This window comes from Sphaerulina musiva (assembly GCF_000320565.1).
Source record: "Sphaerulina musiva SO2202 unplaced genomic scaffold SEPMUscaffold_3, whole genome shotgun sequence".
Classification (NCBI taxonomy): domain Eukaryota; kingdom Fungi; phylum Ascomycota; class Dothideomycetes; order Mycosphaerellales; family Mycosphaerellaceae; genus Sphaerulina; species Sphaerulina musiva.
In genome coordinates, this window is record NW_016017385.1 from 808,351 (window position 1) to 823,816 (window position 15,466).

The 15,466-nt window shown below is 51.4% G+C and overlaps 6 protein-coding genes across 6 annotated transcripts in view; 3 read left to right on the top strand and 3 right to left on the bottom strand.

Moving 5' to 3' along the window:
* Positions 1-4: 4 nt before the first annotated feature.
* SEPMUDRAFT_62388 (adenine phosphoribosyltransferase) lies at positions 5-1,485 on the bottom strand (the record flags this gene model as incomplete). Its single annotated transcript, XM_016909600.1, has 2 exons — positions 5-750; positions 855-1,485. 2 exons carry the CDS (start codon positions 1,483-1,485, stop codon positions 587-589), a joined length of 795 nt encoding a protein of 264 aa, XP_016762337.1. The 3' UTR covers positions 5-586.
* Positions 1,486-4,083: 2,598 nt separating this feature from the next.
* Positions 4,084-7,075, bottom strand: SEPMUDRAFT_148006 (uncharacterized protein). The gene is made up of 2 exons (XM_016904644.1): positions 5,902-7,075; positions 4,084-5,846 (listed from the first exon to the last, which is right to left on the bottom strand). Exons 1-2 carry the CDS (start codon positions 6,977-6,979, stop codon positions 5,476-5,478), a joined length of 1,449 nt encoding a protein of 482 aa, XP_016762338.1. The 5' UTR covers positions 6,980-7,075; the 3' UTR covers positions 4,084-5,475.
* A 372-nt stretch (positions 7,076-7,447) lies between these two features.
* Positions 7,448-10,393, top strand: SEPMUDRAFT_62395 (GroES-like protein; the record flags this gene model as incomplete). The annotated part of the gene is made up of 3 exons (XM_016909601.1): positions 7,448-8,093; positions 8,169-8,573; positions 8,675-10,393. A coding segment is annotated over exon 3 (1,266 nt), but the record flags the coding sequence as incomplete, so codon positions are not given.
* Positions 10,394-10,492: 99 nt separating this feature from the next.
* On the top strand, positions 10,493-11,863 carry SEPMUDRAFT_41116 (bacterial luciferase-like protein; the record flags this gene model as incomplete). Its single annotated transcript, XM_016908814.1, has 2 exons — positions 10,493-11,026; positions 11,084-11,863. The coding sequence occupies 2 exons, from the start codon at positions 10,493-10,495 to the stop codon at positions 11,861-11,863; spliced, it is 1,314 nt and encodes a 437-aa protein (XP_016762340.1).
* A 1,497-nt stretch (positions 11,864-13,360) lies between these two features.
* SEPMUDRAFT_40267 (uncharacterized protein) lies at positions 13,361-14,008 on the top strand (the record flags this gene model as incomplete). Its single annotated transcript, XM_016908777.1, has 1 exon — positions 13,361-14,008. The coding sequence occupies one exon, from the start codon at positions 13,361-13,363 to the stop codon at positions 14,006-14,008; it is 648 nt and encodes a 215-aa protein (XP_016762341.1).
* Positions 14,009-15,030: 1,022 nt separating this feature from the next.
* The window catches only part of SEPMUDRAFT_41139 (uncharacterized protein), a gene marked incomplete at both ends in the record, with an annotated part of 1,715 nt that continues 1,279 nt past the window's right edge, over positions 15,031-15,466 (bottom strand). Inside the window, one exon of the mRNA XM_016908815.1 lies at positions 15,031-15,266. Coding sequence (XP_016762342.1) covers positions 15,031-15,266 — 236 coding nt within the window. The remainder of the gene's footprint in view (positions 15,267-15,466) is intronic.

A 15,466-nucleotide genomic window follows, 5' to 3' on the forward strand; every position in this document is an offset into this window, starting at 1 on the left:
TTTCCGTTATAATTGATTGTACGTATCGATGCTATATAGGTACGTAGTAGGTATCGTACTGTACTATATACTTCTAGCTATAGTGAAGTTCCTTCGTTCAGGCTACCCTCGCGGCCCGGCAAGTATATGTAGGTAGGTACATACATGTATGATATACCTACGGTCAGGTACGGGTAGGGTGCTTTCCCACTAGCCTGTTGAGTTAGCTGTGGTTGAGGGTTCGATGGTTCAGGTGTATCATCATCAAACGAGAACATGTCACCTACAACCATGAATGGCGTCAGCGTCATTGGTATTGACGCGAGACTGAGGTCGATGCAACAGCCTTCCTATGTGGGTAGTTCAGCAGTGGTTGAATCACTCATCAAGGGCTTGCATAGCTGCACTATGCCTACGCCTATAGAGCTTCGAGACTGTTGCCATTCCCAACAGACAGCCTCATCTCGTCAAGAGTCCTCACAGTCGTCTGCGGACTGATGAGTATGGTATGTCCCGGTCCCCGAGACCATCTATCCGATCTTTCCTTTTTGTCATACCCCCAAGCACGCCTTTCCGAAAGAGAACAAAAAAAAAGAAATCAAAAGCTTCATTTTGACGCCAACGCCTCGTCCTGTCCACTGAGAAGAGTGTGTACAGGCGCATTCAGCTTGTCTCTCCCCTTGAGAAAGTCCAGCTCCATAATGAAAACGTATCCCACTAGCTCACCACCAAGCTTCTGGACGAGATTGCCGGCCGCAGCTGCAGTGCCGCCTGTGGAAGAATGTCAGTCAGCATGCACAGGTACAGCATATACGACTGATGAGGTATGTATCATCATCATCAACATCAACATCATCATCATCATCATCACTCACCTGTCGCAATGATATCGTCCACAATCACCACCTTGGCACCCTTTTTGATCGCATCTCCTTGCATCTGGAAGGAGTCCGAGCCATACTCCTTCTGATACTCTTCCGTAATGCATTGTCCCGGCAACTTGCCCTGCTTCCTCACGGGAACAAAGCCCGCGCCGATTTTCCACGCCAACGTCGGACCAAAGAGAAAACCGCGACTCTCTAGACCGACCACGACATCGATCCCATGGTGTGGACCAAATGTGTCGACGAGCTGCAGTTCCAAGGCGGTGATGAGATTCTGATGGAGGTCATGGTTGCTAAAGAGTGGCATGATGTCTTCGAAGAGAATGCCGGGGCTCGGGAAATCGGGATATTGTCGCAGGCCACTTTTCAGTTTTACCTTAAGACTGGCGAGTTGGGAGGTACCGGAGGCAGCGGTGGCGGCGAGTCCTCCCTCGGGGCCATTGTGACTCGTCTTGACGCGCTTGGGGGTGGTAGAGTCTGCGGCGGTCGGGTCGGGAGCGTTGGGCGGCGGGTGGGCAGAGGTGGCAGCGACGTCGGCAGCGTTGTTGACGGTGTTATCGGGAGCGTGCTGGGCAGCTTTGGTCGCGTTGACGATGGACTGCGAGGGAGCACCGGCGGACATGGTGGGAGGAGAAAGAAAAGAAGAAGAAGAAGAGGAGAGAAGGGGGCGGAGAGGGTTGCGCGCGGCGCGAGTAGAAATACCTCGTCTGTCCGTCCTGACGCGGTCGGCAAGCAAGGGTAGGTATCGGTCTGGGAGGGCGTGGTGTCCAATGTGCGATAGTCGTAGTCAGTCTGCCCAGATAGGCAAAAAAAGTCATCAGTCAGTGCATCCCGCCAGCGCCAGTCGAGCACGCAGCCACGCACAAACATGCACAAGCACCAGCCAAGCATCAGCAGCACACGCACGAACGATGAGGGATTGGACGGGGCAGTCCCGCCCGCGTCTGTGTTTCTTTTCGTTGCCCACCCAATCATTGCATCTACCACTGCCACACCCACACCCCCGACACACTCACTCACACTTGCACTCACACTCACACTTTACACTCGCACTCACACCCACACCCACACCTATACCCACACCACACGCACACCCACATCTCGTCTGCATTGTCTGTTCTCTTCACCCTCACCCTCACCATCTGTGTCATGTGATGTGGTTGGTGACTCCCACCGTCGATCGTTCTACGGTCCGGGACGGCCACCAAATCATCTCTCCTACACTCACCTACTGAGCCCTCAACCAAGTGGCACAGCACACCACCTGTCCCCGTCGGATGTCACTCCAGTATTACATATGGCTACCTACTATTGCTACTACTACTACCATGACCACCATCACAACCACCACCACCAACACCAACACCAGCACTACTACTACCCTGAGCTTCCAAATCCCCACTCGTCTCGGCGTGGGAGGACAAGCGCGACAACCGCCTTGTTATCGTTGTTATTGCTGTCATTGCTGGTGCTGCGCATGCGTGCGATTCATGTTGCTCTACCTATCGTATCGTATCATGACTGTACTGATAGGTAGGTTGTACAGGTACGTAGGTAGATGGGTAGGTAGGTACATAGGCCAAGTTACTATTATCAGCAGACGTCCCACCCAGGAGTGGCCGGCGTTCCAGAAAACTTCTTTTGCATGTGCGCGAACAAGGTCCAAGGGTTACAAGTTCCAACCCGATCCACTGATAGGCGCCTGTGGGGTGATGTTTCGGCCACGGGACAAGGATGAACTCGAGAGAGGTCTAGAATCTCTGGAAGAAAAAAAAAAGAGGATGATGATGATGATGATGTGGTTCCCAGAATTGGTATGCCGGGCAAGGGCAATGTCGTTGAGAGCGTTCAGAGAATCTCAACTGCATGATGACCTTAAGGTACCTTATTGGTATGGTCCTCAATGAACCACCATACCTCCTACACACACACACATACACATTAATCAAATCAAATCACAACATCCCCTCCCTCTTCCCCATCTCCTCATCATCCTTTATTCGTCCATCCCAACTCTCCACATCACAAACATGTCTGTGACTACCTATTGTGAAGAATGCCGTGCAACACCCAACCAACAGACAAGTACATGTACCTCGTTCGGTAACACGACCTGTACAACCCATCCTGACAAAGAGAAACCATAGGTAAGGTAATGCAAGGTACCTACCTACCATACCTACCTTACACACTGTTCTGTCTTTTTGACCTTTGTCATCTGTGTACCTACATGTATACATGTATACGTATACCTACCTATGTACATGTATTTGAAACATAATGTGCTAGAGAAGGGAGAATACAAAATAATGATTGGCTTTCCAGAGAAGAATGTGACGACTTACCCCGCCCAACCGGTTCCATTCGTTTGAAATATACGGTACTATAAGAACAAAGAATCAAATCAAATACAATGAAAGAATATGATGGAGAAATGGTAAAGATTGGTTGAGAGCGTCAGATGGGAGCGTGATGCTGAAGATCTACATGTAAGGTGACTACCTTAACTGACTCAAATATACATCACATGCAAATATGACTTTTGACTTGACTGGCAGGTCATCTCATGGATGAGAGTGCATTGTTCATCATCATCATCATCATCATTGACCTCACCAGACAGACGGACGTACCTGACCTTTCTCGTTCGTTCTTCTGCAACCACCAATTCGTTCTTTCTCAACTCGTATCAATGTTCCTTCCTGAAGATCGGCAGCAACACCACCACGGAACTACATGTACCCACCAAATGCTTTCTGAACTTCTTTCATGACCTCTCCCAATAGGCGCCCTGATATCTCGTCAGACAGAATTTCACACGCTCACTCTCATGAGAATGAAAACATGCTCCGGTCGGCAGTTTCTCTTTTCCTTTTCCTTTCTTTTCCTCTTCTTTTGTTCTTGTTCTTGTTCTTGTTTTCTTTTTCTTTTTTAAATGCCACGACAGCCGATTGGATGGATCGCGAAGCGACGGTCTAAAGTCTCTCTGGTCTGCTTCATGACCGCACACTTTTCGCATCTCTCCGCTTGCCCACTGCTTCAATTCGTCAGGACAGGATGATTTTCTCCGCAGGATGATGGAGCAGTCTAGGGCTTGCGGACTTGCTGGACGACGATTGGATACCTTCGTTACACACACTCTGCTTTCCTTTCCTACGCCCCCCGAGACGTGTCACGGCGTTGATCTTCGTGCCACTAGGTAGGGTAAGGTAGGTACTCACCTACGCTCGACTCGGGAATCAACGCCTTAATATAGCGGGAAACGCAAAGGCAGGCACGTGCCACCACCTAGCATCAGTTTCGACGGGACCAAGCACAATACACTTTCGTTTAATCTTCATATCGCGCTTGCGCACCTTTAATTGTACAAAGTTTTGCTTAATGAAAGAGCACTCACGCTTGGAAACTTACAAGTCTCTGACCACTAGCTAGGGACTCTCCTCTCGCCACTCGACTCACTCACTCTTCGATCAAGGCGTCGTCGGCGGTGCTGATCAGTACGATATTTCACCGCGACGAGAACGCAGTATCTCCTGCTGCGAGAGAAGCCACAGACGTGATTCGCATACCTTACGCGATTCTATCGCGCTGTTTCCCAAATGGTTCTGTCGTGAGCACCAGAACATTACGCTGTGCAAAAGCCAGCACTTCTTGTCAGCAGCAGAGCAGCCATGTACGAGTACTCACACTTAGCTGATCGGCCGACGTCTCCTCCTGCCATCTCCAGTGCCCAAGTCGCGCGCAATTGTATAAGCCCATGGAATTCCATCTGATCGAAGCATCTGTTGGATGGTAACAAAAATCGTATCCCGGTCTTCGCCGAGCCTCTAATAATGCAGGTCCTGGTAAGAGTCCCGGGTACTAATGGATAGCTCGCAATCTACTCAATGCCATGATCTCGGGCCAGGGCAGCCTCTGGGCCTGATCGACTTGCTGCTGTGGCCAGTTGTGTTGAATGGATGCGAGATTAGCTCTGGCTCAAGCCAGCGGCGAGTGTCGAATCATCTAGTACCTGCACTGGATCCCTGTGTTCGTTGAGCCTAGTGACCAGATGATGATGCTTGAAATCAGCATTTTGCGTCCATTTCGAGGGTGCCGATGACGGGAGCGCAGTTTGGGCTTCCTACTCTTTTTCATGGATAAGCTGAGCGGTAGGCTGAGTACTACTGTAATTTCCACCGTGCGAGGCCAGCGATGCGCGCAGTTCCAGGTGGCCCGGGGGGAATGGTATCAGTGTTGGCCTGTGGGAACCCTCGTAATGAAATTTCAAGTAGCCCGACTTGAGCTCTGACCACCTACAACTGTGGCAGTGACCGTAGATGTTGTGTCCAGCATCGCCGTTTGTCATACCGGAGTCTACCCGGGGCACTTCCAGTATTTCCGTAGGGCCATACGACTGAGACTTACCGGCCAAGAGGCCCGGGTCGAGGTCGTCGGGGTCGTGGAGGTAGGAGTGTCGGGAGGACGGCAAGTCGTTACTGCCTTTCCCACAATTGGCGACAGTATCGGTCGAACTATTGTCGAATTGAAGAGCTCTGAGGACCAACACCACTTGACAGGCATTCGCGCACCTTTTTTGGAAAAGAATGATCAATAGTTCATACAGAACATGCTAGGAGTCTGCGAGTTCGACCATTCTCTGGTATTGCGAAGCTTGTGCGCGGTTTTCTTCCCAAGTTGACAGAAGATCGCTGATCATCATCTTTGCTACTTCGTTGCTGTTCTTCTTCGACTGCTTGACCTTTGCGGCAGGATGAGGTGTAGAGGGCTGTGGCTGTGCAGCTGGTGTGTTCTGTGCCAAAGCTGTAGCTCCGGGTGATAATGCAACTAATGGAGGGCCAGCTGGCGTCGCTGCTTGAGGTTGGGCCATAGAGTTCTGGATGGCTCCTGGTTCTGTCGAAGAGTTGGCGGCAGACAGTTCTGCCAAGAAGTCTTCAGTTAGCTTGGCACTCATCGCATCGCCAGCATGATTGGGGGGATGGGCTGGAGAAACACGTCAGAATCATTTTCATGCGAACGAGCACTGAAGTGAACTCACCTTGTGCCTCTGCTTGGCGAATAGCGGCTGCTGTTGGAGTAGGCAGTGTGTGGCCGTTAGAGTGGCCCGGGTGTGGAGGCAGACCATTCGAACCTGGGCGTGGGGGCGCTAAGCCCGGACGCTGTGGTAGATTGGCCGGTGTCGGTGGCAGGATAGGAAGTGCATGCTGTTGGCGTGGCGCCCCACCGTAGGATGAGCTTTGAACAAAGCCATTGTTGATACCGTTGTGCACGGGTGGTGGGACGTAACCACCCTGGAACTGCGGTGGTGGCGCATGAGGATGGACTGGCAGATGTGGTGGCCATGGAGGTGGAGAGGCGCTGTTTACATAGCCTGGAGCCTGGGGGGCAAAGGTAGCGCTGCCTGGCCAACCCATCGGCGAGCCTGGATAGGTTTGCGCAAGAGCGCCATGGAATCCGGCGGGGGTTGGAGCCGGCTGACTGTTTTCACGTTTGATTTCAGGAGTGGCAGAACCATTCATGGGAACGCTGGTCGTGGGTGGTGTTGGGGTGGCAGCGGTCGGAAGAGTACCACCAGCAGCCAGTGCAGCCTTTTCTGCGGCCTTCTTGGCCTTGGCTGCAGCAATGCGAGCCTTGATGTCAGACAGCCCTTCTGTGAGCTGTTGTGTCTTGGAGACAGTAGCGGGCGCGTTGGCGTTGTCCTTGACTTCACCTGGGAGCGGGTTGCCGGTTTTGCGACGATGCTCTCGCTGCAGAGCCTGGTACTGCTGCGTCAGTGTTGCGACGCGTTGTTCCGCCACCGCTTCCGGAATGCCCACTGTGCCGAAAATCTCTTGGTTGGGATCGCGACGGCCCTCAATAGCATTATCGACTTCGTGGAGCTCTTCCTTATGCACCTGCTGCATGTGCACGCGCAGGCCGCCCGCCGTGTTGAGTCGCCGGTGGCAGTTGCCGACAATGCATTGGAAGTGCTTCGCTTTCTGATGTTCGTGGAGAACCTTGTCGTCACTGAAACTGCGATCGCAGTAGTAACACCATGGCGTCGCCAGCAGTTCCTCGAGCGACTGATATTCTCGCTTGCGCTTGGTACCTCCCACGATGCCTTCCATGCCGCTCATGGTGAGATGATGATGCGCGCACGCTGGTCACTAGTTATGATTGATGATTTTGGGGTCGCTTCGTCGTGGCAGTCGATGGCGGATGGCGGATGTCAGTGTCGGTGTCGGTGCGATGGAGGTGAATGTTGAGGTGGAGGCGGGAGCGAAGCTGGAAGAGCGAGGCACAGGGAGACGCTAGTCCACTTGTGGCAGGCCCGGACTTCTCCGTATTCCTTTGCAAGTTGGCAGCGGCACATTTTACAGGACTTGGTGCATGTCACCACCACCGATAATACCTGAGGCAATGTGCGGAACGAGAAATCCATGGACTCGACAAAATGTAGGCCTTATGGACGCATAAGTGAAGGTACAAAGTAGCAGGCGCAGGCTCTCTGCCTGAGGCACTCATAGAGGGCCCCACAGCACACGACCCAGGCCTGAATATGCGTTCGGCTTGTCGTTACTCCTCAGCAACCGTCACGCAAGAAGAGCACGCCAAATTTTGAGAACTACACAAGTATTGACAACTCTATAGTATTACGGCCAAGGCAAATTTCCAACTATATCGCGCCTTCGGAGGAGACAATGCCCAGATTCTTGGTGGCCACATCCCCGTCTTCAGCGTTTCCCATGATAATGAGAGGGTCAAGATCTACCTCACTCTTCCCTTGTCCGTGATAGTCGGACTACATTTTACCGGTACTACGTCCATGTCTGGAGCATCCACTGCCAGAACAGAAACACCGGTTCACACTTTGTGCGAGTTGTATATCGCGGTCTCTCTCCAGATGACAGACGGCGGGCTATTGCACGTCTGCCGGAACCACGCATAACTTCCATATCTTCGGATGTCAGTATCGATACTGATGAAACACTAGGGATCAAGCAGCCCTCACCAGATATGAGCCAAGTCAGATAGAAATAGCGGTGATGAAGCAAACTATGGCGACAGTCGAGAAGATGCCAAGGGAACAACCTGAGCAGCAGAAGGAGGAAAGTCGGAAACCAAGCGAGCAGCTGAAGGAAGAAAATCCAAAAAGAAATGGAGCAGGAAAAGGAGGAAAATAAGACGCTGATAGGGCAGAAGAGGGAGAAAGTCAGACGCAGATCGCGTTGCTGAAGAGATTGTTGGAAGGTGAGTGAATGAAAAAGAACTTCCAGTGCCGCAGCATAGCAGAGGTGCTGGGGAGCAGCGTGTTAATGTCCCAAGACGACCTTTCAACAGAGGAACAACATTATCGCCATCATTATCAAAATCATCAGTCTGTCGAACCAACGATACGATCCGAGGTCTGATGTCCTGTATTCGCTACGCATTTTGCGTGCCGATGAGATTACCGTAGCTACCACTTACAGCCTGTCCAAGAGCATCGTCGCCGCGACGTCGAGAAGACCCGGACATCGCTAAGAATACACCCACAGGTCCCACATGTTCAACCAGCGACAAGCCGACACGCCTTCTGCATGGTCAGTCGGGTCGTCGGAAACCTTGTACCCTGAACCCCAGAACTTTCAAGGATGCGGAGACATCGAGTGTCTCGAAACAATAAATGGCGACTTGCGAGCCTTCTGCACGAATTGCGTGTTCGTACGAATTCCACTTCTTGAAGAGTAGGTACGGAAGCAACACAATTGAATCCATCTCAATTCCTGCGGCAAGTGAACAGCGTTCACCTCTCACTCTCATGATGCTCCAATTGATATGTTCATTTTTAGCACTGTCCAACTTGGGAACATATCCAGATCCTAGGTCACATGCATTTAAGTTCAAAGATGGTATAACGCGGGGTTCGCACGCCATCCGCGCTAGTTCGACGGCCTTGCATGAGCTGGCCGACAATCTGCTTGTGAGGCCTTGGACATCGCTATCTTCGGCCAAGTTCAGCGACTCCTATTGGACAGAAGATGCGTCGACTGATGATGACATGAGCAGCACGTCGAGCTCGCAAGACAGGCCGACAATGAGCTGCTCGGGAAGTGGCTTCAGAGATCGTCTCTTTCGTATAATTCACATATCAGTATACTTCAATACCCTGCACCGCAGCGTGGCTAGGCTGGATCCTAGCACCCGGACGGATCAGCAGAGTTGCATTCTGATCGTTGTCATTATTATAAGAGTACCGCAGTGGTGGTGGTACTTTCTGCTCGCGCAGCTTCTCCACCACAAACATGCCTTCGACATATAGCTCTGCACCATTCTTGTCGCTGAAGCCCAATTCGGACTGTGGACGAGGGCAGACGCAACCAGGCAAGAGCTTCTCGAGCCTTAGCGGGGCTGCCACACCAAACAGCCACGTCAATGGTGTCAATGGTAATCATTCTTCGAACGGCTACTCGAACGGCTACTCGAATGGCTACACCAATGGCCACACCAATGGCCACGCCAATGGCTACACCAATGGCAATGGTGCAACCCCATCAAATGAGTCTTCCGACGACGAATTTCTGCGATTAGATGCCCCTCAACAAGACCTTCTCTTGCTCCATGGACCACGCCAAAAGTACAAGCTTGAGAAGAGCAGCAGCATTCCAGAACTTCAGGGCGAAAGAGAGATTCTGGTGCAGGTCCTCGCCATCGGCCTTAACCCTGTAGACTGGAAAGGAGCCGACTACGGATTCAGCCAGCCAAGCTACCCATGGGTCAATGGGCGCGACTTTGCAGGCATTGTGGTTAGAGCACCGCGAACGGGTAGCAGAGTGCAGCAAGGCGATGTTGTCTTTGGCCCATCAACCGACTATCGCGATGTGAGGAAAGCCGCATATCAGGAGTATGTTGTCACGACGGATTACAACGTTGCGAGAATCCCACAAGGGGTCAGTGTCAAGGAAGGTGCAGCACTGGGTGTGGCATTTGTTGCCGCTATTACTGCGCTTGGTATCAGCTTCGGATTGGATCTTTCGAATCTCAGAAACGCTCCTCGGGGCCCAGATCTACTCCAGATTACTCGCCAGCTGGACCCTCGCAATGTGCCAGAAGATATCAAGAATGAGATCTTCTCAGGTATTCCCGTCCATGAACGACCTCAGCCAGGCGAGTGGCTGGCTATCTGGGGAGCCAACAGCATGACCGGACAGATCGCCCTGCAGATTGCAAAGCACGCAGGACTCAAAGTTGCGTGTGTGGCCGATCTAGCACGAGGCGGACAACGGTTATCGGCACTCGGCGCAGACTTCATGGTCGACAAGTACGATAATGAACGCGCAATCGATATTCTGAAGGCGATCACTAGTGGCAACCTGCGATTCGGCATCGACTGCAATGGCGCAGATTCAGCAGCGGCGCTACAATCGGCCCTCACGCAGTCTGATACTGGACTCAAGTCGCATTTGCTTGGTTTGACAGGGTTGCCAAAGAGTGTCGGCAGAGGTGTCACACACCACAAGCTTCCTATCAAGATCTTCCACGAGGCACCCCATGTGGGCGAGGCCATTTCCGTCTGGCTGGAAGAACTGCTTGTTCACAAAAGTCTTCAGCTTCCAGAAGTCGAGATTGCACAAGGTGGTCTTGCTGGCATCAACGATGCCCTAGATCGTATGAGGACCGGCAAGATTGGCGGCAAGCGTGTCGTTGTCCCTGTTGGAGAAGAGAGCAAACCCACTCCCGGTACTGCTGTCAGTAATGGTGTTCTCCCTAATGGCATCGCTGCAACTGCGACAGAGAATCAGTCATTGGATTACGCAGACTCTCTGAACTCTGACCCAGACCGCGTTCGCTTCGCGTACTGGGTCCCGAACGTCTCTGGTGGTCTTGTGATCTCCAAGATCAAGCAGAACACGAGATGGGACCTCAAGAGTAACGTCATATATGCAAGGACTGCTGAGCGCGTGGGATTTGAGTACGCTCTATCGCAGATCCGGTTCATGGCTGGCTATGGCGCCGAAAATCAACACGAACCCGTAACTTTCTCGCAGGCTTTGCTTCATCACACCGAAAGGCTGAAGCTCATTGCCGCACTGCTACCAGGGCCATGGAATCCAGCTGTTGCTGCTAAGCAGATTGCGTCCATAGATCACTACAGTGAGGGACGTATCTGTGTGAATGTTGTGTCCGGATGGTTCAAGGCCGAGGTGAGCACTCTTGACTACTTCTCCTGCAATTGATTGTATTGACTTCTATGTGTACAGTTCACCTCGATCGGGCAGTGGTGGCTCGATCATGCTGAGCGATACCGCCGCTCCAAGGAGTTCATCACATGCCTCAAGGGGATCTGGACCAACGAGAAGTGGAACTTTTCGGGCGATTTCTACCAGTTTCATGATTACCCTCTGAAGCCGAAGCCTCTCAACCTGCCCGGTCGGCCATACCCGGAAATTTTCCAAGGTGGAAACTCTGACGATGCGAAAGAGAATGCAGGCAGTGTCTCCGACTATTACTTCATGAACGGTAACACCCTCGAAGGTTTCCAGGCACAGATCGCAGACGTGAAAGAGCGTGCAAAGAAGAACGGTCGCGAGGGAGAGTGTGGCTTTGCCCTTAATGCCTTCGTCATCTGCAGGGACACGGAAGAGGAGGCCATACGTGTGCTGCAGGAGATCCAGGGCAAAGCTGATGCTGAAGCCGTGGAAGGATTCCGACAACAAGTGCAGAATGCTGGTTCCTCGACAGGCAACAAATCTGGCATGTGGGCCAACAGCAAATTCGAAGATCTGGTGCAATACAATGACGGATTCAAGACAAAGCTCATTGGAACCAAGGAGCAGATTGCCGACCGTATTGTGCTGTTGAAGAGCTTGGGCGTCAATATCATCCTTACGGCATTCCTGCATTACGATGAGGAGATTGAGCATTTTGGTCGAGAAGTCCTGCCACTGGTCCGAGAATTGGAAAAGCAAGGTCGTGGTAAGGATACCGAGGACGAGATCAGGCGAACGGGCGATGTGTACAGGGCAAGAGACAAGAAGTAAGCGAGACCGATTCTCCTTGCTACTGCGGTGTCGTGTTTCAGCATTGCTATGCAATAGAATTATGGCTTGTCGAGCTTGCTCGCATACAAAAGCTTTGTTGTCGTTCTTGGAGTCTTAGTCTAATTTGAACGTGATACCATAGTGCTTCAATTGATAGTAATGTTCTGTCCAGCGCCGTCTCCACGAACCAGACCAAAATCACAGTGGTTGCAGAGGCAGAGGAAGCAGACAGCAAGAATGGAGTACAGCTCCATGCCATGACCGCAGAGTTAGAGGAACAGTATAGTGATGAGCAGGAGAAGACTTCGCAGAACGAGAGTGAAGTTCTCACGCCACCAGGTCATCCGTTGCTCCAAGACCACCAGGAGGCACACGTACGAGCGCAGGAGTCACCCGCCCAGTCCGAGGATCGATCATTTGCGAATGAGGAATCCTCCTCGTCTTGCAGTGCCCAATTGACGGATCAAGGGAAACTTTCAACAAAATTGATGACAACAGCTGACCTATACACTGCCTACTCGGTGTGCCAGAGGGAACCGTTTTCAGAATTCGCAGACTCATTACAAGGCCACGAAATGCAACCTCATCCCCATCCTCGCCCCCAACCCGAGATATTCACAGCTGAAACCATTCTAGAGGAAAACATACCACAGCAAAAAATCCTATATATCCCAAGCAATTCCAGCGCAGGTCCACTACGAGGAATCGATGGCAATATTGACTCTAGAACCAATTCTCCACTGCTCTCACCTGCTGGGAGTTCTATCGCCGAGGACGAAGACCAGGCCAAGGAATGCTCTGCAGCTGCAGCGTTCATTGCAGGTGAAGTGGGGAATTTCAATACTACAGAATCGTCGACGACGACGTCAGTTTCGATGGATACTGGAGTCAGCTCTGAGAGGTCTTCTACTACTGCTATCACTGCGACAGAAGCTAAGTCGCAGCGGTATAGTGATAAACATGGGCTATTGAAGAAGATGAGGAATAGCTTAAGGAAGAGCAGGTAGTAAGAACAGCTCCTGACTGGCCTCCATACCCACGATGTCCACGCTATGGACTGTTGACACAGAACAATGAAAAAAGGAAAGGACCTAATCTCAATCTGGCCACTTCGCTTTGTACTCTGACTATTGGGATTTTACTCTCTTTGTTTCCAAGGTCTCTTTCCTTTGCCCACCTGGCTTGCACGTGGCCCCTCCCCCCTTTCTACTCCTATTTTGAGCGAACTTCTGGGGAACAATGCCGGTGCGTAAAGGGTATATATCTTGATCTCCTCGTGGCAAGCCTCTCAAACCCATAGTCCCATTTTTCCAAACATTTTCTTCTGTATATTATTTTTTTCCGCTCTATCCTATAGGCCTGGAGCCAATACCAGTCATTATATACACACAGATCCAAACTGATAAGAACTTACCCTATACACTCTTTAAACCAAAGATACACGCATTATAGCATCAACAACTAGATCGAATTTTCTAGAAGCCACTCTTTTCGACAATGTATACTACTTCAACTATAATCCTCTCTCTGCTCCAACTGCTCATAGCACAGCCTACATCAGCAGCACCTCTAAGCAGCCCCAGTAATAATAATAATAATCAAAATAATAACACCACCACTCTCAACACCCGCACCGACCCCAACACCTTCCAAATCCAAATCCACAACAACTGTCCCTTTCCCAAACAATTCGCCCTCTACCAAATCACCTCCTCCTTCGCCATGCTCGAAAAATCCTCTCCCATCAACATCCCCTCCAAAGCCTCCTCCACCATCTCCGCCCCCTACCTCGAAACCGGCATGCGTCTCTCGGGCCACGCCGAATGGGGCGCATCCCGCCAATGGAACGCGCAAGCACTTTTCGAATTCGGCTACTCGGATATTACGTATGCGGGTCAGAGATTGCAAGGAACGGCATATGATGCTTCTGTCATGACGGGATCGGATGCGGATATTGGAATTGGAATTTATCCTTTGCCGAATGGGAAAGGGAGTGCGAAGAGTTGTGTTAGTAAGACTTGTTTTCCGTGGGATTGTCCTGCGGAGCAGGGGTGGACGGATCCGAAGCAGGTGGAGTTGGGTTCGCCGGCGGATACGGTTTGTTATAAGGGGAAAATGGATTTTAAGGTGGTGTTTTGTCCTTGAGAGAGAGAGAGGGACTGTTAGCGGTGATTTAATTCTTCTTTTTATACTTGTATTTGACCTCGAGTCTTCCTGATCTTGATCTAGTATCTCCCTGTGGACTTTTTTTCGCAAGGTATGTAGTTGTTCGCCACGAGGAGAGTAGAACAATCACAACGTCAACGACAACGTGGAGTATTCCATCCGAACTGTAAAATTCATCTCTCATCCCGCCTTTCGCTTCACTTTAAACTTTTGCGCGTGCCGTGGTTGCTTTGCTGGTCTATGCTGTGGTTGTTTTGACAGATCGACGTTCATCCACTAGCGGCCGACAATATCCCGCCAATGCTCTCCTTCGTCAGGCCAGCCAGACCGGGTAAGGGGGCGGTTCGGGGAAAAGGAACAATTTTGAGTGGGAAGAGTGAGAGAAACAATCTACCGCCAACCGCCACTAGAATGTATATCGACTGAAAGGGACATTTTCGATGTCTGATAGGGGCGGCTTAGGGTGTCTGATGAGGGGTTGCGGTGCACTAGGCAAGACGGATAAAGGGGCTAAGCCCGACGGGTCTGTCGGGCCGGCCAGTCGGCACGCTACAGGTCGGCCCGAACCCTTATCCAACCCGGACGCCAAGCGCTACGGCGGCCCCCCGCCACAAAGGATGAATCCATCACGACAAGAGACCATCAAAATGACTTCTGGAGATGAAGCAACCCAAATGTAGCGAATCAGCTCAAACTTCAAGCATATAACAACGAAAATGGCGTCAAGTGACAAAGAACCAAGCGACTACCTATGGCAGATCGAAGAGCTTCTCCTATTAGACCCGAAACAAGGAGAGCAATAGCAATGGCCGCAGTGAGTTCAACAGTTGAAAGCAGCCGACGACGAACTGACACTGTATCTGGCTCCGGCTACGAATCCCTTCTGACCCAGATAGTAATGAAATGTGCAGCGAGTACGCAAGAACAGAGAAGTAGCAGGGCATGCATCATATAAAGACTTTCAAGAGATTCCAACATCGGGAGACTCTATCATATTCGCATCAAGTATGCTTTTCTTCCCCTCCCGTTTTATGGCTAGCAGGCGTGAGCCAACGATTCAAATCGCCCAAATCGCCGTGGAAGAGTTCCCAGTCAGCAAAAATTGCATCACTTGGGGGAGCCTGATGCTTTTCGTATGCTTGAAACATCTCTGGCATTGCATGTTTCTGCGCCCAATCGAGCACAGATGCGTAGCTGACGCACTGATGGGGACGTGCAAAGTCGGGGAGATTGTTGCCTTTTACCTGTGGCGATGGCGATGTTGTCAGAAAGAACGACCGGCCAGGAGTGTGTATGAGAGAGAGTGAGAGAGAGTGTGTGTGAGTGAGGGAGAGGGAGAGAGAGAGAGAGAGAGAGGGAGAGAGCGAGAGAGAGAGAGAGAGAGAGAGAGAGAGAGAGAGAGAGAGAGAGAGAGAGAGAGAGAGAGAGAGAGAGAGA